Source organism: Gavialis gangeticus, unplaced genomic scaffold (genome assembly GCF_001723915.1).
Source record: "Gavialis gangeticus isolate Ggan-Ray unplaced genomic scaffold, GavGan_comp1, whole genome shotgun sequence".
NCBI lineage: Eukaryota > Metazoa > Chordata > Crocodylia > Gavialidae > Gavialis > Gavialis gangeticus.
Window position 1 is genome coordinate 133,921,866 of NW_017729025.1, and position 23,897 is coordinate 133,945,762.

The 23,897-nt window shown below is 43.2% G+C and overlaps 1 protein-coding gene across 1 annotated transcript in view; it reads right to left on the reverse strand.

Annotated features, from left to right (window-relative positions):
- The window catches only part of AMPD3 (adenosine monophosphate deaminase 3), a 60,408-nt gene that overhangs the window by 25,557 nt on the left and 10,954 nt on the right, over positions 1-23,897 (reverse strand). The window contains exons 6-10 of the mRNA XM_019519585.1: positions 22,529-22,658; positions 5,713-5,907; positions 5,306-5,437; positions 3,804-3,967; positions 2,579-2,705 (exon numbers count right to left, since the gene is read on the reverse strand). Of these exons, the coding sequence (XP_019375130.1) occupies positions 2,579-2,705; positions 3,804-3,967; positions 5,306-5,437; positions 5,713-5,907; positions 22,529-22,658 (748 nt within the window). The remainder of the gene's footprint in view (positions 1-2,578; positions 2,706-3,803; positions 3,968-5,305; positions 5,438-5,712; positions 5,908-22,528; positions 22,659-23,897) is intronic.

A 23,897-nucleotide genomic window follows, 5' to 3' on the forward strand; every position in this document is an offset into this window, starting at 1 on the left:
CAGATCACCCCCCCCCCCTCCCGCCCCTCTGCAGTGCGGGAGGGGGCAGGAGACTTTTTGGCATTTATCAGTGTAGCAGGACACTAAGGTGCCTGCTACTTGGAAACCCGGGATAACCACCCAGGTGCAGGTCGCTAGGATAACCAGAGGGAACTAGTGACCCACACCTGCCTGGTCAGCTGACCGGAAAGGGCAGGGCCTGGCTCCTATATAAATCACAGACCAGAGGCCAGGAAGCAGCTCCCTGCTGGCAGCCAAGGGAGAAGGAACTCTGTCAGAGCAAGCAGAGGGGAGAGGCCTGACTGCACGAGCAGCTCCTGATTGCTGTTATGGGATTGAGAATTCCCTGGTAGGGATTGACTAATGTTTTAGCTGGGCGGCCTAGATTTTAAGTTGTAGCCCGGGGCTTGTGTTTTGTGTTTGCTGTTTGAAACCAAAGGTTTGGGTGAGGCTATCAAGGGTTGGAGAAGGCCTCATAGGGGACCCATGGCAGCATGGAGACCCCAGCCCCAGAGAGTGGGCAGCAAGAAGCCCCAGAGAGGGACAGAGCGAGGCAAGGCGCAGCGTGAGACCAAACATCCGGTACATCAGCGAGGCTGGTTGGAGCCATGCATAGCCCATAAGGCTAGGGTGCGAGGAAGCACCCATTACAGAAGCGGGGCCACTGTACAGGAGGAAAACCGTGTCCAGGGAGACGAAGAGGCAGCCTCCCTATAATATATATAGCATCAAATGTGGCAGGCGAGAACAGAGGGTGCTTTAGAGACTTACTGGGCACAATAGGGAGGCGCTAGGATAGAGCACAGTGACCCCTAGGATGCCCATCCTGTTACAATCGGCCAAATTATCATCCATCAGGCCAATATCCGATATGGACAGTTTTCTTTATATCAGTACTGATATAATATTGGACCAATGTATTGGTGCACCTCTACAATCCACAAACTGTACAGTATCATCCTTAGCAGACATTTGAAATGGACATGGTTGTATTAGTCTCTCTGGACAGATCAGAAAAACAGGTTTTATATGTTAATTGAAATCCTTTGATCCACTATGCCTCTAGATGGTGCTCGTTTAACATGACAGTGTAGCTCTGTAATAACTAGTGCACTGGATTCAACACCCAAGCTATCATCCAGAACAGCAGTGTCAAACTCACCTGGCCTTGTGAGCCAGATGAAGGACCAGTCCACAGGCCAGAATGACATGGGGTTAGCCCTGTAGGCCAGGTCAGGCTCAGAGCCCCCCACCTGCCAGATCCAGCACCCACTCGGGCCAGTCTGGGACTGTGCCACATATGGCATTTACCTCACATCAACTGAAGTGGGTGTCGCATGTAACTCACATCCCAGACTGGCCGAACCAGTTGCTGTATGCAGTGTTCATCCCAAACTGGCCAAAGGAGGTGTTACAGGCACTGGATCTGGCATGTGGCAGGGTCCCGGACTGGTGCTACATGGGTGTTTATATGCAGCGTGGGTCCTAGAGTGGGTGCAAAGCCAATCCAGTGAGCGCCATGTGAAGCATGTGGGTCAACTCAAGACCCAGGGCCAGCACTGGGGACCAGATGATGTGGCTCTGGTGGGCAAATCTGGCCCACAGGCCATATCTTTGACACCCCCAATCTAAAATGTATGTTTATATTTCTGTAGGACTCCTCAAGATAATATTCCAAAACAAATTTCTGAAGGCTACATGAACTATTACAGAGGATTAATGTAAGTTCCTAGATCCTACATGGAGGGGCTGACGAGAAGAGGGTTGTGTCCTCATATGGCTTTGTAACTCTGAATCATGTATTCATCACATATTGAAGCACATCAAGATGTACTACTCCAGATCCTCAAAAGTATATAAATGCCTAAATTCCCTTGAAATTAATAGGTGTTGGGGATCTATGAGGCTCCAAGCAGAAACTGTAGAACTTCATAAATTTTTCAAGCTGGCATTAGAGGAAACTTACAAATATAAGTGTGATGCATAATAAGAACACGGAATATTAACCTGATTGTTAAAACAGTTATAACAAAGGCTACCTTAAAAATAAATAATCCCATAATAAAAATGATTCACATTTTTGCTCAACCAATATAGCTGTGTAAGTTTACATAAATCATTTAAAATTGGAGTTAAAATTCTGTGTATATTTGTTAGAGCTGAACTACTGATAAGAGTGCTTCTTTCCCAATATGACAACAACTAATTAAGAACCCACTGTGAGGCGGGGGGAAAACACTGTTAGAGGTCTTCTAATGTTTATGAAGATTTCAAAGAAAACTTTTCTCCCTTTCTTTATTTGGCAGTGGATCAGTACAAGATGCTTTTCTGGTCCAAACCAGCATAACTACTTGCCCTCTACACAGAGTCACTACTCATTTCAATAGGAAAGATAGATGCACATCTCTTTTTACTAGGGTATATAATGTGTTAAAAAACATCCTAACAGCCATTTCTATGGGCGGGTGTTTAACTAAGTCTACAGCCTTTACCTCTTTGCTGATATAAACTAAAATTCTAATGGTGGAGAATGGGCATATCTGAGGTAAAGAGGAATAATCCCATAATACAGACTTACATATTTGAGGAAGAGGTGCAGCTCTTTGTGGTCTTTGGGATTGATAGTTGCCTCAAACAGAGGTAAGAAAATGTTTTCTAACATCTTCCCAAAAGTAGGCAGCAGATTCTTTGACCTAAATATATCACTAAAAGAAACAAATACATCACTGTAACTACTTTTCATTTAGCTGGCCAATTTATTTCTTCCTGATATTATTAGGTTTGAGTTTTGTTTGTTTGAAAATCTGAAAGCTCTATTACATGGTTTACAAAATTAAGCTTAGACTTCCTTTTTGTTCTGTATTTGCAATACTAATTCTCATGTATAAAGTCCTGAGAACAGCAATCAACTTCCTTAAGCAATCAAGACATTCAAACTGGCAAGCAATTGGGAATGATTAACTTCTCCAAGATTACAGGTAAGCTAAATGAAAGCTTTATTTTTCAGTTCATACAACTGCAGGTCCTCTTTTGAAAGGCCCAGTTTGTATGACTGAACGAAATAATTGTGCCCCATTTGAAAATGCTAGATGGGAACTAAGAGAGAAGCTTTCCCCTAATGAGCAGTGTGTCTCAATATTCTGTACTGTCATAGGAATTCTTCTCAAACTTATTTTCCAGCTTCAAAATTCAAAACATGCAAGTTCAGCCACTATTTATTCTGACAAATATCTGTGACTAAATAGTATTAGTTACAGTATACAGTGTTTAATATCACAATCTAGGTCCCTAAGGACAGTTGGCAATTGAGTGAAAACTCATATTGATTTAATTTTGCAATTTACAGTTGTTTTGGTTGAAACTGTCATTCACTAATCAGGCAGAAAACCCTGACAGTAGAAGTTTGCAAAGTGTTCTCTCCTCCTTATGCAGCATTTCTGTAATGAGAAACTAACATTATTTCATCACTCAAAGGAATGAAGAGTGGCATTTTTACCTGTTTTTGATAAATGGCATTTCAAACATTTTACCGATTGTTTGTCATTTGTGTTAGCTGCCCATAAACATTTTGGAAGAAGTCATTAGTTTTGAATGGTTTAATGAACACATTTTATTCCCAAAACATTACTAAGGAAGCCTAAAGTAATAAAGCAGCCACAGAATTAGCCATAAAAAATTTCCCAGAGCCTGTTTATATATAAAATTACATAAAGAAGCTTAAAGGGACAGTGAAAAGGAAAATGGGTCACTTAGCAAGATTTCATTTTGTTACTAATTTCTTACCAATAGACCCAGTTACTTACTAGATTCTGGGAATCTGAATTATCCAGCGCATGTGAGGTGAATAAACCTTGTGTTTAATGAACCACTTCGCTAAGTTCTGCCATTCAACTGGAGACCGTCCATAAATGGATAACCGAGGTTCCGTGTACTGATATTTACTGTCTTCTAGTTCACGGGCTACTTCCTATTGAAAAATAAATCATTAAACATGTTTACTTTGGCAAGGACACAACAGATTGTACAATTTCTGTCCATCTTTTTTTTCTCTCAGACTTTATAATGTGGCACAGCAGAACTGTGCGTGCCTACTAGTAAACTAAAGGAACTTGCTAGTCATTGTTAGTTGATAAAACATCATACTTAGCATGCTAGAAAGAATACTCTTTAATGGCTTTCATAGCATGGATTTATACCACTTGGATTTACAAGGTTTGATTCCTTCTTTGTCCTGAACCTTGTAATTGTTTGTGCCAATATAAAGTACATGCAACTGCTACTAAATCAAAATAGGTAATTTTAGTTTCTCTGTATGCTGTTGAAAATGACTATACAATATACAGAACAATGAAGAATCAGGACCAGAATCATTAGTAACAATTTCCTCTAACAAAAAAACTATGTTATTAGTTGCTTGCACCCTTGCCTTTACCAGAGGGGGTCCCAGAGCCTACCAGCCTTGCAGGTTCGCTGCCCAAGCTGGCATAGAGTGGGTCCTTGTCTGTCCCCACCCCTCCCCGTCCGAAGCAAGAGCAGAGGCTGCTGCTATTTCTCCAAGCTCCATCAAAGCACAGCCCAAGCCATCGTTGCTGACTCGGCTGGAGAGCGGGGGAAGAGTCCCGCAGACATCAGTGTCCCTGTGCAGGACACTGGGGAAGCCCAGGAGTTCTGGTACCACTATGGGCTTTCCTCAGTTTGAAGGTCTCTATTCACCTGTAGGAGACTGGGAGACGGCCACACCAGAAGTACCTGGCCCTGACCAACTGGAGCACTGTAGAGGTAGCTATAAGAATGCAACAAGTCAGAGGGCGAGGGCCCCTGGACGAGAAGCTGAAGACCAAGTACCGGAAATTGGTAAGGGGCAGCAATTCTGCCCCAATTTTTGTTTGTTTATTTAAAATAGACTCTTGGGGATCCCAAGTGGAAAGACCAGGATTTATTCCTCAGGAAAGCACTCTGATCTGAGCCAGGAGACTGGGTGCATTTTGAAGAACTCGCAGCCAGGGCCAGGGCCAGGGCCAGGGCCCAGTGACTGATTTAAAGACTCAGGGGTCACTCTGAGTCTTTAAATTCACTCCATGAATCTGAAACAGTCCAAGCTACATAAAAGCATGCACAGGAAAAAGCTGTAACAAGAAACAGCAGGCGGGGCCTTGCTCAGAAGAACTCTCTATCTGATAAACTGGTAAAGCGGCCTGAAATGTTTGAGAAAACACTGAATCATTTCATATACTGCAAATATATATTTACAAGTTTTAACAGAACACTGTGCCTCAACAGGTGGGGAAGGACAAATATTATTTACCTTGACCATACGAGCAAAGTATTCACCACCAATGTAGTTCTCAGTTTTCAAATACAAGTCCCTTAGCTCACTGGCACCAACTGGATTGTATTTGGAATTAAATTTATCAAATCGGTGAAATGTTTGTCGACCCTGCAGAAAGAGACCCTCTTCAACATGGTAACCACAAAGCAGTGCTAAGAATTACCCAGTAAACTTATAAATCAAATTACTTTCTAATTACACTTTATTCCTAGGAAAGAATAACACCTTTAGAACAAGCAAATATTTTAGAAAATACTAATAAACGTAATTTAAAAACTCATTTAAAGGACAGTTCATTCAACGAAGACCATACAAAAAATTCCTGTTCCTCACCCCAAATGATTACAATTAACAGAATGCTACTTTTTGTCCATTTTACTTACGGCATGGACATCTAACGAATCTACTGTGAGGTCATAAGGGTCCATGTGAAGGCTTTCAAACACCTGCTTTAACGTCATTTTCTTGCCTTTTTTCTCTGCAACAATCCTGTTTGATTCTGTTTGGTAAGTATGCTTAATAAACCTCAGCAAATGTTTCTGATTCATGCAGGCAGCAGCATGGATATGAGTATCCACCTGAAATCAAAACCAGATCATTTTTGCTTAGTATGTTCTTTTTTTAAACATAGGACTTCTACTATGGAGAACATTACAAAAGCTCTACAAAAATAATATTTTTCAGGAGTCAGGGGGCTTGGTGTTAAAGTCTTCCCAAAGGTCTCTGACTCTTCAAGTACTTGAGGATTTCTCTGGCAGGGGGAAAGTGTTACATTAAATTAAAACTAAATGGATGTCATTCTGAGAGAACAGTTAAATTTTAAAGAGTATTTTTCTACAGGTTAGATGGGTGTAAGTGCCACTTATAGGAAACTAAAGAGAAGTAATAAGAAGGAACACTTGAGATGTCATCCTGCCCTTAAAATGGAGATCCTGAATTACAATAGCTGTGTATCTGTAGAAATAGCCAGGGCAGGGCAGAATGGGATCCTTCCCGTCAGGCTGCACAGCTGTTTCACAGCCCCTCCTTGCAGCTGCAGGTTTACAGCTGTCATCACTACAGCAGTGCACAATAGCTGCTGGATCACTGTAGTTGAATTTACTCTCCTTTGTCCTCTCTCTTTTCTTTCTTGCATCATAGAATCATAGAAAATTATGGTTGGAAGTCACCTCAGGAGGTCATCTAATCCAACCCCCTTGGCTGGGTCTTAACCTCCAAGGATGGAGATTCTACCACCTTGCTGGGTAACCTGTTCTAGTGCTTTACTACCCTCCTAGTGAGAAAATTCTTCCTAATACCTAACCTAAACTTCCCTTGCTGCAACTTGAGACTGTTGTTCCTTGTTCTGTCATCTGCCACCACTAAGAACAGTCCAGCTCCATCCTCCTTCGAATCCCTCTTCGGGTAGTTGAAGGGTGCTATCAAATCCCCTGTCAGTCTTCTCTTCACTAGACTAAATAAGTCCAGTTCCCACAGCCTCTGCTCACAAGTCATGTGCCCCAGCCCCCAAACCATTTTTGTTGCCCTCTGCTGAACTCTCTTCAATCTGTCCATATGCTTTCTGTAGTGGGGGGCTCAAAACTGAACACAGTACTCCAGATGTGGCCTCACCAGTGCTGTATAGAGGGATAATCACTTCCCTTGAACTGTTGTCAACATACCTACCAATGCAGCCCAGTATGCCATTAGTCTTCTTTGCAACAGGTGCCTACTGCTGGCTCATATTCAGCTTATTGTCCACTGTAGTCTCCAGGTCCTCTTCTGCAGAGCTGCTGCCCTGCTAGTCAGCCTCCGGCCTGTACTGGTGCATGGAATTGTTCTGTCCTAAGTGCAGGACTTTGCACTTGTCCTTGTTAAACCTCATGAGATTCCTTTTGGCCCAATCCTCCAATTTGTCTAGGTCACTCTGAATCCTAGCCATGCTCTCCACTATGTCTACTACTCCTCCCAGCTTGGTGTCACCTGCTAACTTGCTGAGGGTGCACTCTATGCCATCTTCCAGGTCACTGATGAAAACATCAAACAAAACCAGTTCCCAGGACTGACGCTTGGGGCACGCCACTTGATACTGGCTGCCAACTAGACATCAAGCCATTGATTACTATCCTCTGAGCCCAATGCTCCAGCCAGTTTTCTATCCACCTTACAGTCCATTCACCCAGCCTGTACTTCCTTAGCTTGCCTGTGAGAATTCTGTGGGAAACCGTATATAAAGCCTTGCTAAAATAAAGGTATACCACATCCACTCATCTCCCTATGTCCACAAAGCCAGTCATGTCACCATAGAAGCCAATCAGGTTGGTCAGACATGACTTGCCCTTGGTCAATCCATGCTGACTGTTTCTGATCATCTTCTCCTCCTCCAAGTGCTTAGAAATGGATTCCTTGAGGATCTGCTCTGTGGCTTTTTCCCAGGGACTGAGATGAGGCTGACTGATCTGTAGTTCCCTGGATCCGCCTTTTTCCCTTTCTTAAATAACATCATCCCAAACTCTCCTACATGTTGCATTTAAAAGGGATTTTCTTCCAACTCCTACTATGTAGAACTACATAGGTCCACTGTTGCCAAGGTCCTTCTGTGCAATCCTTCTGTGAAGGATTTGAAACTTAATTGATATTGTTCAGAAAACAATTTAGTCTAATAATGACCATTTTGTAGTTTATCTACCCAGATGTATATTATCCCATTCATGAAATCACCAGTACCTTTGGCTACAGATTTGCAGTGAACAGCATAGTTCAGGATTATCTCTACCTTTGAAAGGACTTGGACTCCTCTGCTGTTTGGTATCATGTGTCCATAGTTTTGATAGGCCTTATAGATACAAAGCAGCTGAGGTTATAAGAACCAGAACATGTGAACTTCAGCTCTTATTCAGAACTATTTGCTGTTTTCCAAGTTTCATCCTAATTAAGTGATCTAGGTAAAGCAAAAAAGCTCAGAGCTTCTTTAATATCTCCTCATGCACTAAAACTGAGACACAGAACCCACTATGAGGGAGGGAGCTTGCTTCAATGACTGCCCCGTCCTGGTTGATGCCATCACTCCAACTTTGTGTCAGTCAGAATGTCTTTGTTTCTATAAGTAAAAACTGGTGCACTCAAGGGGCATGTCCCCATGAACATACATGTGAAGGGGCACATGTTTCCCATGGAACAAATAGCAGCAGCACATATTTGTGCTGCTCTTTGCATCCAGATATGCCCCTGCATGCATGCTCCAGCACTCGGCAAAGGGACCCAGGTCAGGTAAAGGAGGCTAGGGTCAGCAGCTATGCTGGCCCCAGCAGCCTTACCTGGGGGCCTTCCGGGGCACCAGCAACACCAAGCCAGCCACACGGAGCCTGGCCAGCAGCATGGCTCTGGCTGGCCAGGCTCCAGTTATGCTGCTGCCATGTGCGCCATGCTGTTTTTAAAGCTTTTTTTTTTGACATCAAGATAACTGCCACATTGCAAATTAGCAGCACGGTGCATATGCATCGCATACAGTTTGTGGTGCCTCAAACAGCTTTGAGGTTCTGCAAACCACACGTGCATGCTCATGGGGATGTACCCAAGGGGCACATCCAGATGAGTGAGAACATGTGTTTTGTCATGCCTCAAAGGCTTTTGAGGCACTGTAAAATGCATGCAGTGCATCTAATCTGGTATTGAAAAAAATGGGGTGATGCGCATGGTGGCAGTGTGTGCCACCCAAAACTGGAGTCTGGCCAGCCAGAGCCACACTCCAGCTGCTGGCCAGGCTCCACGCACCTGGATTGCCACCGCTGCAGTGCAGGGAGGCTCCTAGGCTCCCAGGTAAGGCTAATGGGGCTAGCCCAGGTGCCCAGCCTCCCCCTACCCCACCCGGGGTAATTTGCTACATGCCAGGACATGAGTGCAGGGGTGTGCCCTGGGGACAAGTAGCAGCAGCACAACTATGTGCCACTGCTATTTGTCCCTGGGGTAATGCACGTGTGCACTCATTTGGACGTACCCAAGAAGGCTACTTTTCAGGGATGCTTGTTACTCACTGCTGTAATAGGAGTGAAATGGAAATGAGGGTGCTCCTCACCTCTCCCCAGGCCTTGAGTGCTACAAGTGGCCATAAGCAACCTGTAAAAATAAACTATCAGTGCTGATGGTGTGCAGAAAGAAAATAACCCAGTATTTAGATCAGTGTACAAGTAAAACTACTGGAAGGCCATCTACTTTATTCTCCATCATGAACGCTACATAAAATGATAGCACATTCAAAAACGGGAGAAATGAGTACGCATGAGCAATATGAATTGCTGTGATAAATGGGTGTGACTCCCACTCTATGTTGATGCAATTTATAATTTATTTGTTCCATGCCAACAAATAAATCAGGTGGAAATGGAGCACACCCAGATGCAAAAGGGCATTCTGAATTCCTGAGCTTTCTGGCAATCCAACTCTGAAGAACCCAAACACCACCACGAGTATATGTGGGTCAGATTTTCTTCTGTCCAGAAGATCACACTGCTGCTGTACCTTCTGTAAGAGTTTTTTATGAAACCTGTAATAGGACCCAGGTCAAAGAAACAACAAAGGACTGCATTTTCAGTTAATTCCTTAACCTGCTCCCCCTACACTTAGGAGGATTGTCCTAATCTAGGTAAGCACTAGAGAACAGAGTATCAGGAGTGTTCCCCAACTTCCCTCTTCCCTTTGCATCTCTGTGTAGCTAATGAGTACAGTCTCCTTTGAAAGAATATGCAATATTAGTGACTCCATGAGATCTAAATACCTAAAATATGTTTAGAGGGGGATTTATTTTCCTACTGAATGTGTCAGTGGAGTGGTACTAGATGATCAGACTAGGAGAGTTGCTGCTCTAAAGTGTTCTTACTTTGAACTTGTGCAAAAAAAACTGGCTGAATCAACTGGAACTAATGAACTGTTATTAGTTATCCTAACTTCAGTCCCAGAAAAAATAATGGAATTATTAATTTGGGACTCCACCAATAAAGAAGCAGAAGCAGAAATACAGTTGATGCCAGACAATGTGGTTCCTTAGAAGGTGTTGTCAAACAAGCATTTAGGATAATTAACAGGGTACACACCAAACCAGGGAACAACCCATAGCCTGCAGAATGGATGCAACCTCCAGAGCATTTGGATCCACCCTGCACAGTCATGGCCCCAGTGGCATTCAGCAACAGGGGTTGCCTACACTACACCATACTGCAGCAGGGTACCCAGGGCTTCAGCAGAGAGAGAGGTTTCCCTATACTGCGCCAGTCAGGAGGCAAAAGGAAAGGATAGAGTGTGTCAAGTCCTAGCGTTCGCCCAGCTCAGACTCAAGCTGGGTCATTCTAGTCCCCTGCCAGAAAACATTATCAACCCCTGCAGATTAAGAACTGTCTCACTGACAAATCTGAAAATACAGTTGTAATGGGTAGAGATCTGTCAGGAGAACTGTTGGTAGTTGGGTTCCTCAAGGATCAGTTCCAGGTCCAACATTATTCAGCATTTTCACAAATGATCTAGAAGATATTCTGGAATTTTTAAGATGAGAGTAGTTCTCCTTCTAAAATATAAGATTTAATCCAGTTGCTGGGAGAAATTCTGCAACCTGCATATGTTGGAGGTCAGACTGGATTGTCTAGGGGTCTTTTCTGGCCAGAGGCTATGAATCTGTGAACCTAAGTTTCCTCTAGGGCTCCTTTTGCAATACAACCCTTCTATACAGGCCACAGTCTAACCTACACTTAGGCAATCAGAATGCAGATGTTGTAATTGTACATGCAGCCTGTGATCTGTGTATGCACCTGTGACTTCTTTCACATGCAAATAGATACGTCAGGAAATATTAATAGAGCAACGAAAGAACGTGTGTATGAATTGACCCTAAGTGTCCAGGACTAATCACTAGCCAGCTGGTTAACTGATCACTTCAAATGGCTAATTGAATTGATGGGATCTTACAGCAGAATTAAAAGCAAGAAAAGTGTTCCTATGTCAAGATAGGGAATACACAGAAAGATCTGTAACACAAGACTAACAACACAGTAAACACCAATGTGTTTAAAGCAGTAAAAATAGCCTGGATGCTCACATCAAACTCTTCAGAGTATTTTCATGGGCATTCAAGTACTCTAGTGTATCTTACATATGCTCAGAGTGCTAAGAGCTTTCTGTCCTGGAAACAGGCATCATGTTCACTGTCAACATTGCCTTGACCAATGAGATACTAGAAAGTACCTGAGGTGACCAATTTACTGCGAGCCTCAGAGACAATTAATAGGCACAACCTGTGACCTAACTGCCTGGAAAAGATGACAAAATCCAGGCTTCAGAAGATCTCAGTAGAAGCATGGCTCAGAAGTTTCCAAAATGCCATAGAACCAGATGAGAGTCAATCTTGATAATTCACAAGCCTTGCAAACAACCACTCCCTCCTTGTCAAGCCAAAACAAACACACCTTGTTTTAAATAATTTTGAATTTATTTACTTTCTGGCAAAGATTAAGTGATAGATTGGTAATCGCATGTCTTTCAGTGTGCTCCTCTGTCTATATGAAACCATTCCTTCCAGAGCAGGCCTGAGGGAAAATGGTGCCCTCAGCTAACTTGTATTTTGGCATCCCCTTCCCACCTCCAAGTCAGTGGCACTGCTACAGGCACTGCCGCTGTGTAAGGGCAAGGTGGGTAGACTGGAGCAGGTGCCCACCCTGCAGGTGCCTGGCCCGGCTCCTCCTGAATAGTGGTTGGAAGCAGGGGGCAGGCTGGGCAGGACTGGACACCACTCCTCCTGCCTGGGACAGAAATTGGCCAACGCAGGCCGGGCAGGGCAGGGCAGGGGAAGAGGACCAATGTGTAGTTGTATGCAACTTATTTTTCATTATGAAAGGCATCATCTACTCAAAAACTCCTGATCACTCAAATAATGGTCTAGTTGTATTTACAACAACTTGCAGAATTGGGCAACTTTTTGTAATTTTTTTAGTTGCTCTCGATACAAAGTTCAAAATGTGTGACAGGTTCTCCCAGTAGGTATAACAAGTGCCTGGCGCAAAAGTATTATACAATCTACATTAATCAAATATGGCAAGAGTGAGGAATTGAACACCACACTTGCTTTTACTTCCTATAATTTTTTTTTTAAACACTCCCTTATTTTTTGGCCCTTTATTGGTCTGTTTCTTGTAAATTCCTGTACAAGTTTCCAGACTTTCTCTCATGTTCTTTTTTTATATTTATCAGGGGTTAGCAATGTTTTTGAACAGGATGCCAAAAACACCCTCAATCTCAACTTGTAAAATGCTGGTGTGCCAGGGACAGATGGTGGGAAATCTGCAAGAGGCCTGATCCTTGTTGTGGCAGTGCAGCCCTGGCCCCTTCCCCACCATCCACCTCAAGGCACACATGCCAAACAAAAGGCTTTCAAGTCTCATGCTCTAGTACCCATGTGGAGGGTTGCTTACCCCTGATCTATACCTTTCGCCTCTGTGGTAGGCCTGGCAAAGAAAAAGCTCAGCCCTGCATCCTTAGGCTGAGATTCCTGATTGAGTTTTCCACAAAAAAGAACATTTTGCCCTTAGTCTTTTTAACCATCTCAAGTAAACAAAAACCTCAAATGCGGTATGGAAGCTTTTCTTGCAACACACCTCACATGAACTTAATTTTGTATCCACTGACAACACACATGTTTCCATTAACCCCCATAGTTCCTGGACGGTGGGCAACTTTTCTGATTAAGGATTGCAGCACTCCTACTACTCCGCTGTTCTTACAGTCACAAGGCCAATATTCTTGAACTTGTAGTGCATAACATTAGGAAAGATATTCTACCCAAGTGCCATGGTACCATATCATCTCACACTTCTGAACACTTTGGTCACTTGCTGCCGGCTGGCATACTGAATGAAGTGCTATTCCTCCCATCAGCCAGGATAGAGGCAGTTGTATAATCTCTACATCCCTACTAACCAGATCCTCCTATTCTTCTAGTACCTATCTTCCCCTATCTACAGCCTCCACTCCACCTGCCATTGCTCTCTTTCCATCATACACTCAATCAGGGTTCAGCAAAGCATCTTCTTCAGCTGCCACTCTTCACACTCTACCTCTGCCTCATCAGCTTTCCATCTCACACTGATTTACGCTCTACTATCCCACGCCTGAATTATTAAAATGTTAATAATGAAGGAGACAACTTTTCATAATAATTTTTTCCTTCATACAGTTTAACTTGGATCTGTTCTTTCAACATCTTCTGGCCAATAAGAAAAAGAGGATTTATCAGGTGGAATTTCATACAGTCTTAACTGCACATATCATGTATAATACACTGTCACTGAATTATGTACTTGCTCTACATTTAGAAGAGTTCACGATAAATATAGTAACACAAATGTTTTGGGCAGCCTACTGAGTGACAATCTATGTTTTTCTGTACTTAAGTCAGTGATATCCTCAGCTGTGAACTACTTGATTTTCTGGGTACATACATGCTACCTTGTAAACACTTCTACCCTTACTAGTTAAGATACTCATACTGCTTCCATTGAAGCCAATGAAACATTTCCTGCTGATTTCAATTAAATCAGCAGTAGGGTTCTGAGAGGTGCTTAGCAGCTACCATTCCCACTGACTTGCATGAGAATGGAGGATGGCTTTCTAGCTCTGCATCCTGATTCACCAACTGTGAGGCTGGTTTTTAATTTTCTGGAGCCAGAAACAGGAATAAAGTTCTGGGAAGATGCCTAAAACAGTTTTGTTTGTTTTACAGAAGAAGCCTGGGACAAATTAAGCTCTACCCTTTTTGCTGCCAGTAGCAACTAGCAGAAGGGGTCTATTATTGTTTGTAATACTTAAAGGGCTTATTAAACATTTTGGGCAGATTTTTATCTTCTTTTGAGTTTCACAGGGCTGCAACTGAGAGCAGAATGAGCACTCTGGAACTGGTTTAATTCCCTGACCCTGATCTGCCTAGTGTTAGACTAAGGCCATGGTTGGAAGTTACATTTACAGCATTACAGACTCCTTTGCAGTGCTACAAAAGTCAAGTAAAACAGATGTGTACACCCCTTGGACTGCTACAGAAATAGCAAAGAATCCACAAACGCTGTGTGTGCATGTGTGTGTGGCTTTAAACATAATACGATATTAAGGAAAAAATATTTGTGTACACTTATCCCATGACATTTATTTATTTCAGGATTATACATCCTCAAAGAAGAGGATGATGGAAGCCCATTATTTAAACCACAGCAGCATTGTTAACCAAATACCTTGGCTAATAATAAATACTTGTCAATGGCCAGGGTCAGTGCTTCTCTTGTGCTACTAAATGTATCACCACAGTAAGCACAATGAACAATCCAAAATACAAGTCTTTAAAAGAAAATGTTTGCCAAATATGCTGCTTGTATACCACAATTACAATAATAGATTGACAGTTTGCATACAAATACCTTCATAAATAAATCTGTTAGTACCATGGACAGGTGATATTCTGAAGATATCTAATGGATAATGCACTGGACTAAGACTCAAGGGACTAGAGTTCAATTCCTGTTTTTTTCACAGACCTTCTACATGATATTAGAAAAGATACTTAATTTCCCTTGTTCTTAGGTAGTACTTTCCTACCTATCAAGGGGTTTGTAAAGATAAAATGACTTAATCATTGTAATGTGCTCAGATACCTCAGTAAATGGAGACTTTTGCACTTACCAGGCCTCTGGTTTCTAACTAATACTGGATTGCTTGAAAAAAAAAAAAAAAAAATCAATACTTGATTCCCTGATACTTGATACTGAAAACTAGTACTTGATTGCACAGCACAGTCCATAACATTTCTCAATACTTTGCAGTAAATAAGCCAATATGCAAGAGTATGCTGTCTAAAAATACAAAATAAATATGACGTCCCAACCAGCAACCCTTGTATTCAAGGGATGGCTAAGGGGCTTTCCTTCTGTGATAAAGTTCATTCCAGTCTCTGGTCACATCACACTGCTAAACCATGTTTACTGACTGGCCCTTGCTCAAACATACTCACAAAGCAGCTTATTTATATCTGAAGTGCTCCCATCCCAACTGCACCAAATGGTAGGTACAGTTACAAACACTTTCCTGCCTCATGAAGTATCAGCCCCAAATCAATGTGCTTTGTCTGTAAGCTTTGCTAACCCCTAGTAACATTTGAACCTAAGAGTGCCACTTCACTGGCAGCAACATCAACAATTTATTAATATATATATAAAAAGGAGAAATGTTATTAGGGCCTTTTCAGGCTTGTTCAGTTTCTTTTTCCTCTGTCAGTCCTATAAAGTGACATAGGGGGTGTTATCTGCAGAAGATGAGAACTAGGATTGGACTTCCAAAGAAAACTGTTGATGAAATGGCCTGTTCCCACCAAACAGTAACATCAGCTTATTCTAAGACAGTGGTCAACAACTCTGAGAGCCATGAGCTGGATGTGGCTCTCAAAGCTGCCGGGACTGGCCCACCGAGCTAGAAGGAAGGCTGTGTTTCTGCCCTCACTTCTGCTGAAGCTGGGCATCAAAGAGCTGCACTGGGTCTGAGCACCTGGAAGCAGCAATCTGTCTGCACTGTCACTTCTCCCCACCCCCTGGTCCCTGGCTGCACCCCAGGCTCAGCTTCCAGCTGGTGAGGAACCAAACTGGGGCTGGGCAGCTTCCAGCTACACACACACTGCAGCTGCGGGTGGAGGGAAGAGAGGAAGAAACAGTGCAGATGCAGCACCTAGCTCTCCAGCTCTGATGCAGCTTCCCATCACCTGGAAGCTGTGCTCAGGCAGAAACTGGGGAATGGGAGGCTAGAAGTGGTGCCAATGCAGCTTCCAGCTGCCTAGTCCTGGCTTAGGCACAAGCAAACCCCCCTTGCTGCTGACATGCTGTGGAAGCCACCCCACCCACACTGGGCAGAAGCCAGGTCGTTACAACCCACAGCATGAAAAAGTTTTCAGCCCCTCTTGTAAGCTATAGTTTGTCCCCAAACTATTGGATACTTTTTCTGAAGACCTGTATATACTGGTAAGGGGAACTGTTGCTGAAATGGGCCCTGTTACACGGCAGTGTAACAGAAGTCAGGAGACCCTGTTACTTTAAGACTTCTTTCTAAGAAGGAAACAGCAGGCTGAGGCTGCAATTTGCTGTGTACAGCTGAGCTAGGGCCAGGTACATGAGAGTAGCAGCCAAGGGAAGGCCAAGATAGTGACTACAGGGCTTCAAGTGCATCACAGTAGGCAAAAAGGCAAAGCTCCAGGCAGGGAGGAGGACAATGACTGTGGCTCAGCTGAGCAAACTGCAGGGAAATGTGCATTGAGCTGAGGTGACACACTTGTGGCTGGTCAAAAAAGCACATGACCAAAACAGGTGGAGCCCAGGGAGATATAAACTCAGCTGGAGAATAGTCACTCCAGTCTGGATTCTGGAAGAGAAAGAGCTCTTGCTAGCATTACCTACTGCAGCATGGAAGCTGCAGACCTAGAGAAGTTCTTGGAAGGGAGCCAGCAGATTAGGATAAGGTTCCTGTAGTAGTATAGAGCAGTGCTTCTCAACCTCTGTAGAGTCAAGTCAACCCTTGTTAGGACTTGAGGTACTGTTTAGACAATGCTAACTCTTAATTTTCACCTATTACTATGGTAAAAGAATAGAATAATTTTTCTGTTCTGAAGATCAAAACAGGTCAGAATGTTTTTTAACTCTACAATTTATGTGAAACCTCTGTGTTTATTTATCTTTTCAATTGTTTTTGAACACTTAACAATACTAACTAACATTCTACGGCACCCCTGAAAGGATCTCAAGGCACTGCAGGGTGCTGAAGCACCCTGGTTCAGACATATTGATATACTATATGGCTGGAGACTGCTTTGGTTTGGAACTCCTTCTGGTTTAACTGGTGGTTTGGAAATGACTATAAAGGGTGGATTGCAGGCCACACTGCAAGGTGCCTGGGGCACTCTGCATCTTGAGCCCTGCCCCATGCAGAAGCACAAAGTAGGCTAAGGCCAGAATCAGAAGGTTAAGCCTGATAACTACAGCCAGAAACAAGGTTGGGCAGAGGTGCTGAAACCAAGATGGGACCAAAGGCTGGAGGGTTGACAGGCAGCTGCCCTGCTGGGGACGGGGGCCTGGTGGGCTGGATGAGTGCATGTGAAGACTGGCCCAAAAGGGCCTTCTACATAAAGGTAGAGTAAAACCTGTGAGGCATAGGTTTGGCTATGGGGGAAGCTACAGGCTATGATCAGGGGTGAAGACGCAGATGGCTATATAAAGGGATGGGTGCCCTGAAAGGCAGCTGGTCTAGGCACAGGGTAGTGCTACTGTGGCATCAGGTGGCTTAGCCAGGGGCTTGAAAAACAAGTGACTGAGGCCAAACAGGAAGAAAGTACCCCCAAGGCTTTCTCTGAGTCTCCAAAGGCAGCCTCCCAAATCTATAGGTCATCAAAAATGTGGCAGCTGAAAAGGAGGCAGTAGGCTTAGGAGGTTAAAGTCAGCGGGGCAGGACAAATTCAGCTGCCAGGGGGAGCCATGGTTGTCTTCAAGGGCCAGGAAAGGGGGTGTAAGCAAGTTAGTGAGCCTGTTGTCTTGCAGGCTGGCCTTGCTGGGGGGCTCCTCAGCTAGTTACTTAAAAGTATGTGCAGTCTGAAGATGGGTTGGTGAGCCTGCTGACTTGCAGTCTGACTTTGCCTTGTGGGCAAAGTCTGCTGGAGCTACTCAGCCAGTTCCTTGAATGTAAGCAAGTCTTACTCAAACCAATCAAAATGTGTAGCCCTTCTCTGGGCCCTGAGAGGCCCTTTTGCTCTGGCCCCTTCTAGTATCAAGCTTATCTATGTTCCAGCTGGCCGCCTGCCCACAGACCACTTCTTCCCTCTAGCTCAACTCTCCCTGTTCTCCCCTCTGGGGTTTTAACTGCCAGTGGAGTACTCAAAAGGAAGTAATTTCCTGCAGTTGGACTGTTACGACATGGCTTTTTGCTCCCACTTAAAAGGGCCAGCCCACCTTGTTACAAGGGCAATGGAAAGAAATTCTAAAATCAAACTGTTATTAACCTAGTGGCTTAACTGACTTAACCCAAACTTGAGCAATGTATAGATATCACTACATATAGAAAGTCAGAGAAGACCAGCAACTGGCATAACAATCAAAGTCTGCTTACTGTCTTTCAGTTTAAGTATATATCCAGTGGCTACACTTCAAGTGATCTTCTTTTGCTATTTTTAAGGCCAAATTCTGCACCTAGGTGTTTCCCACAATTCTATTTAATCCATTAGATGAAACCCTCTAGCTCTTATTATGTTGAACTCTGGCTAAAGTTAGTAAGATGTGTGCCTACACATCTGGGACGTAAGGCCCAGTCCGCTGCCCTATTCTAGTTCTGGCATTGCTGAATCTGAGCAAAGCAGCTAGAAATCTGCCCTAAATGGAAAAAGCAAGGTTTTCCCAGGAAATTCTCTCCAGAGATGGTACAAGTCTAGGCCTGTGCAAAGAGCCTAGTATTTGCTTTGGATTTGGCAGATTCAGGAGACAGTGATTCTATTCAGTGATTCAAATCACTGTTGCAAATAGATTCAGCTGAATCCAATTCTGAGATCTGGCTGCAGCAGAATCTCTGAATTGGCCCCATCCCCTGCCCACTCTCAATGGCTGCCCCACCCATTCTCCCAGCTCTCTACAAAAAGCCTGCATTCACTAGCTGCTGCTAGGGGGTGGATGGGCATGCTGCCCCATGCTGCATGGGGGGGGGCTCTGCCATGAGCCTCCCAGCCTACCCCTATGGCTGCCCTGCCAACCCCAGCTCCTAGCCCTTTTAAAATAAAAAAAATAAAAAAAAAAGCCTCAATTCACTAGCTGCTGCCCCTTACTGCCCTGCACTGCATGTGGGGGGGTTCTGCCATGAGCCCCCAGAAGCTCTGAGGCCACTGCAGTAGCTGGTGAGTCCAGGAGAGTTTTGGTTTTTAAAGGGCCAGGAGCTGGGCTAGGAGAGAGGGCCTGGGAGAGTGTGCAGGGTTTGAGGGGCTCGTGGCAGAGCCCCCCACATGCTGTGGGGCAGTAGGAGGCAGTGGGGATCACCCTTCTGCCTGGCAGCAGCTGGTGAGTGGGGGCTTTTTCTTAAAGAGCTGGGAGCTGGAGCCAGGGAGGGCAGCCATGATGGGGCCTGCCAGCAGTCCCCCCCCCCATGGTCCCCTCTCCCTTACTTACCAGCATGGAGTCCAGGTCCAGCTCCCTGCTCCAGCCAGCAGGAACTGCCTGAATTGCTAAAGCTCTGCGAGTGTTTTCCTAATAGATTTGGAGAGCTTTGAATCGATTCAGACCTTTTAATTGGTCTCCTGATTTGATTTGGAGATTTGGCCGCTGCATCAGGCCGAATCTCCTCTGAATCCAGTCAGCACCCGAATCTTCACACAGCCCTACAAGTCACTACAGTTGGCTCTACTCCCTAACCTATTTGCATATCTGAAGTTCAGAGAGGAATGGGGAAGAGTGCCACAAGCAGAGTGTAGAGGAGTTTACAAGATTCTCCACTGGCAGAGTACCTGGCTCCAGCCAAATTAAATTGCAGGAGCTGTGTCTGCTCCTGCCTAGCCAAGGATTATGGGTATCTGAAGGTAGCAAAGAGTTCATCTGCACTAGCAGCAAAGTTTAAGCTGTTGATCTGATTGCCAGACTCTGGACTCAATCATTTGAATGGTCTGATTCCCTAGAGCAGGAAAAAATCTTTCTGAATTGGGGCAACACTTGACCATGTCATACCTCAGTAAAGACAAGGTTGAAATTTAAGAAGTCTTTGGCCACAGTTTAAAATATTTTTTTTTAATAAAGTATAGGCCATGGTTTTGAATGTTTTACTTGTTTTATTAAACAAAAGAAACATTTTCAGTACTTTTCTGAATTTGTAGTCTTTCCTGTCAGTAGGAAAGAACAGTTCCTCTTTTAACAACTGAAGATAAAGATCTGACCTAACATATATTTGCAACATTTAAGAACTATTTCTAGCCTTTGCCAGTGTGCTTCCTTCCAACCAGAGCTGAGGTATTTTTTTAAGATTAAATAATAACTACAAAGAGCAAAATTCCAGAGAAGCAATGTTATGCCTTTCTAAAGTCTCATGCTAAAAGTAATGGTTGGCTTTGACTTCCTTTTTACCAGTCATTTCAGCAATCTAGACAGGATGCAGCTAACTGCAGTACATTTTTATACATATCTGCACTAGTTTTAAAATAGCCATTTTCAGCACTGATAGTAGCCTCCCTAACTATGGCAGCCTGGAGCTCAAAGCATCCTGACTGCCCAAATGTTTATCCAGCATCTGAGACAGGTTTTAGTCAATACTGAGTTCTGGGTTGCCATGGTTAGATTGCAATTTGTGTCAAATATATCTGATTTAAAGCTGGCTTGGCAGAGTCTATATTACATTTTTACTTTCAATCAGGGAGGTTAGGATAGACTCTTTCCACACCCTTTCTAAACACTACTGATCTAACAATCAAATTGTGAATGAAATCAGTTCATGATTCAGAACCATCAGGGACTGCATTTTAAAGACCTAATCTAATGACAGTGTTTTCTTTAATTCTACTGAGCTTGGACCTGTATTTTTGAGAACTGTATTTCTGATAACTTTTTTAGTCAGATCTGCATTCCCTGCACATTCATTCATACGTACTGACCTCAGCAACAAAAATAGTTTACTAAGTAAAGTACTTATTCTTGATGCTATAGATCCCAGCTCTGGGACACTCAGCTGGATTCCATGCTACTGAGGGCAGAATTGGTTTGCTGAATCCCTGTTAAATTGTGAGGACATGCAAGGCAGAAAGGAATCTACTTTTTTATTTCAAAACATGCTCAAATTTACAAGACTGAAAACTAGAAAACTGGTTGTGATTTCTTGCCATCTTGCTTTAAATAACAAATTTTCCTGCCATGAAATGCTACTGAACAAAACAATTTCAATTGTGATTCTACATCTAAACAGAAAGCAATAATGTAGAGGGAAGATCTACAGCTTTAAATTTTTATTCAAAGGATAGTGCATGCAACAGTGCACTGACCCCTACTACTTCACTGAAGCCCTTTTGCTGTTACTATTACTTAGTAGCACTTGGTATGTTCACAGAACAAGACACATTCATTATCTCAGTGAAACAGAATGGCAAGAAATACATATTATCTTTCCCATATTACAAACTGGAAACCTGAGACAAAGGCATATATCTAGGGCACCTAATTCTACAAAGTTGCAATACACAGCACAAATGGATTTTTGTCCTTCAATTTACTTATTAAAGAAGTAGGGACGTTATATTTTGTCTTGTTAATGTTTCCACATTATTTTTAATGAGAACATTATAGGACTTGATTCTTCACTGCTTTCTCTCAGAAGGCACAGCCAAAACAAAAGGGAACAGATGGCTTCAGATAACCATTATCCCTTCTGGATTTTAGCAAGTTCTGTGTTGGCTCCCAGCAGAAATTAGAGCAGATATAAAGGTTTCTGCTCCAACCCAGTGACTGGTTTAATTCACAGTAGCCTTACCAGGGCTGTATAGCCTCACAACTCTGAGGTGTAAGACAGACTGCTTAGCCTTGCCAGAACCCAAACACATGCCTACACCTCCGGCTGCAAGAAAAGACAAAGCCCTATCCCACTCACGCACTGGAGATGCATCCAAGTGGCCACTGCCTTATTTCTAAACAAAAACAGAAATATAGAGGCCATAGAGGAGGGCCTAGAGGAAAATTATTCAATACATCTATCTTTTTCAATACCAGCTTAAATTTATAACCAAAACTGAGCTCTGCTGACATGTGGTCTTCCACAAAAGTGAATCTGAATTAACTGTTAAAGTGATTTAATTAGGCTGTGTCAAACTTGTTGTGTGGAGTCTAACAGAATTTTTAAAAGCCGTTATTTGATTTAGTTAACTTAATTTCACTTCCAAACTAAACAAAACTATCAGATTAAAGCTACGTCCTCTCTGAATAAGACCATCTACGTGGTAGTTTAATTCAGTTTAAAAATCATGCCTTTCATTAATTTAGATTAACTTTCATGAACAGCCATTTGTAGACAAGCCCCAAGAAGATATCCTGCAATCCATATCTGGAATGTGTCATATCTATAATTCAGAGGATTTGTTAATGTTATAAAACTGGAGTGGAAAACTCTATCCCAAAAATAGATTGCCCCAGTAAGCCCTTTCACACTTACCTTTCTCACATTATAAAAGTCCCGATGAGGATTACTCTTCAGTTCTTTGAATTCAGACATGTCATTTAACATCTCATGTAAACTGAATTTAGATTCTAAAAAATTCAGCCTTCGATGGCAATATGTTTTTCTGCAGGGGAAAAAAAGATTATGCTTTGATTATGATCAAATTAAAAAGAATTCAAACATACAGAATAAGTTGTTTGCATAGTAAAAACAGAAATGAGATTACCCATATCTTCTTTCCTGTGTTTTTTATAAATATTAAATGTTAAGAAACTTCAACATGGTCTAAACCCATCACTTTCAAAGCTTGCCAGATCTTTGAGAAAGCTTTTATTCAGATTAAACGGAACAAATCTGATGGAATATACTACCCTTCAGGAGCTGGGGACACTCAAAAGAGTATAGGCAAGAAGATTTCAACAGGCTACATTAATTAAGTATTAAAAAACAACGTTCAATGAGCTGTGGTTTAGCAAAAGTAATAAATGGCAGGAAGTCAGTGGCTGGGAACAGGGAAACAGTGTGATGTAGAAAATTCATGAGACAAAGTTAACGAAAAGAGTTTACTTAGGTTGGTCTCTGTTGACAATGGGTAAGAATCAGACTGGAAGAGCCTAACTATAAGCAGGCATATCATTTTTCCACTGAGTAAATAGGAATTTATATGCACCTCAACAAATAGTTTGGGATGTTTGTCTCTCCCGTGGCTGTCCAACTGGTGGCTTATGGGTTGTATGGTCCCCAGGCTTCCCCTGATTGCTGTTCCCTTCAATGCTCTGGCTGCTGCTGCAGCTGTAGTCTCCAGGCTCCCCCATCCTCTGGTTTTTGCTTCTTGCCTCTGCCCCCAGGTGACAAGGCAGAACAAGACAGCATGGCTCAGTGCAGCTGCAGTGCTTGGGGAGCTCACAATGCAGTGCAATGGGAGAGTTAACAGCCAAGGAGGTGAGAGGAGGCCACCCATCCACCTGGGCAGTGCAGCAGTAGTGGGGCCACCTGCCCACATGGTGCTAGGAAACCTTTCAGCTGGGAAGATGAAGGTAGGGATCCATGGCCCTTACTGGCGCCCCTGCAATGTGGAGCTCCTGCTGGTTTGGCCACATGGTGCATTGTTCCCAAACACTATGAAGTTAAACAGACTGGGTATAACAGTCCATTTAAAAAAAAGGTTACTCTGTGAGTATGCAAAAGAGGCACAAACAATAGGCAGATTTAACTTCACAGCTGAACAAGACAGAAGCAAAATTCAACATCCTACCTGCAATCAGACACCATCAATTAACAAACCTGCTTCTGCCTATTGTTTGTGCCTCCTTTGCATACTCACAGAGCAACCTTTTTTTAAATGGACTGTTATACCCAGGAG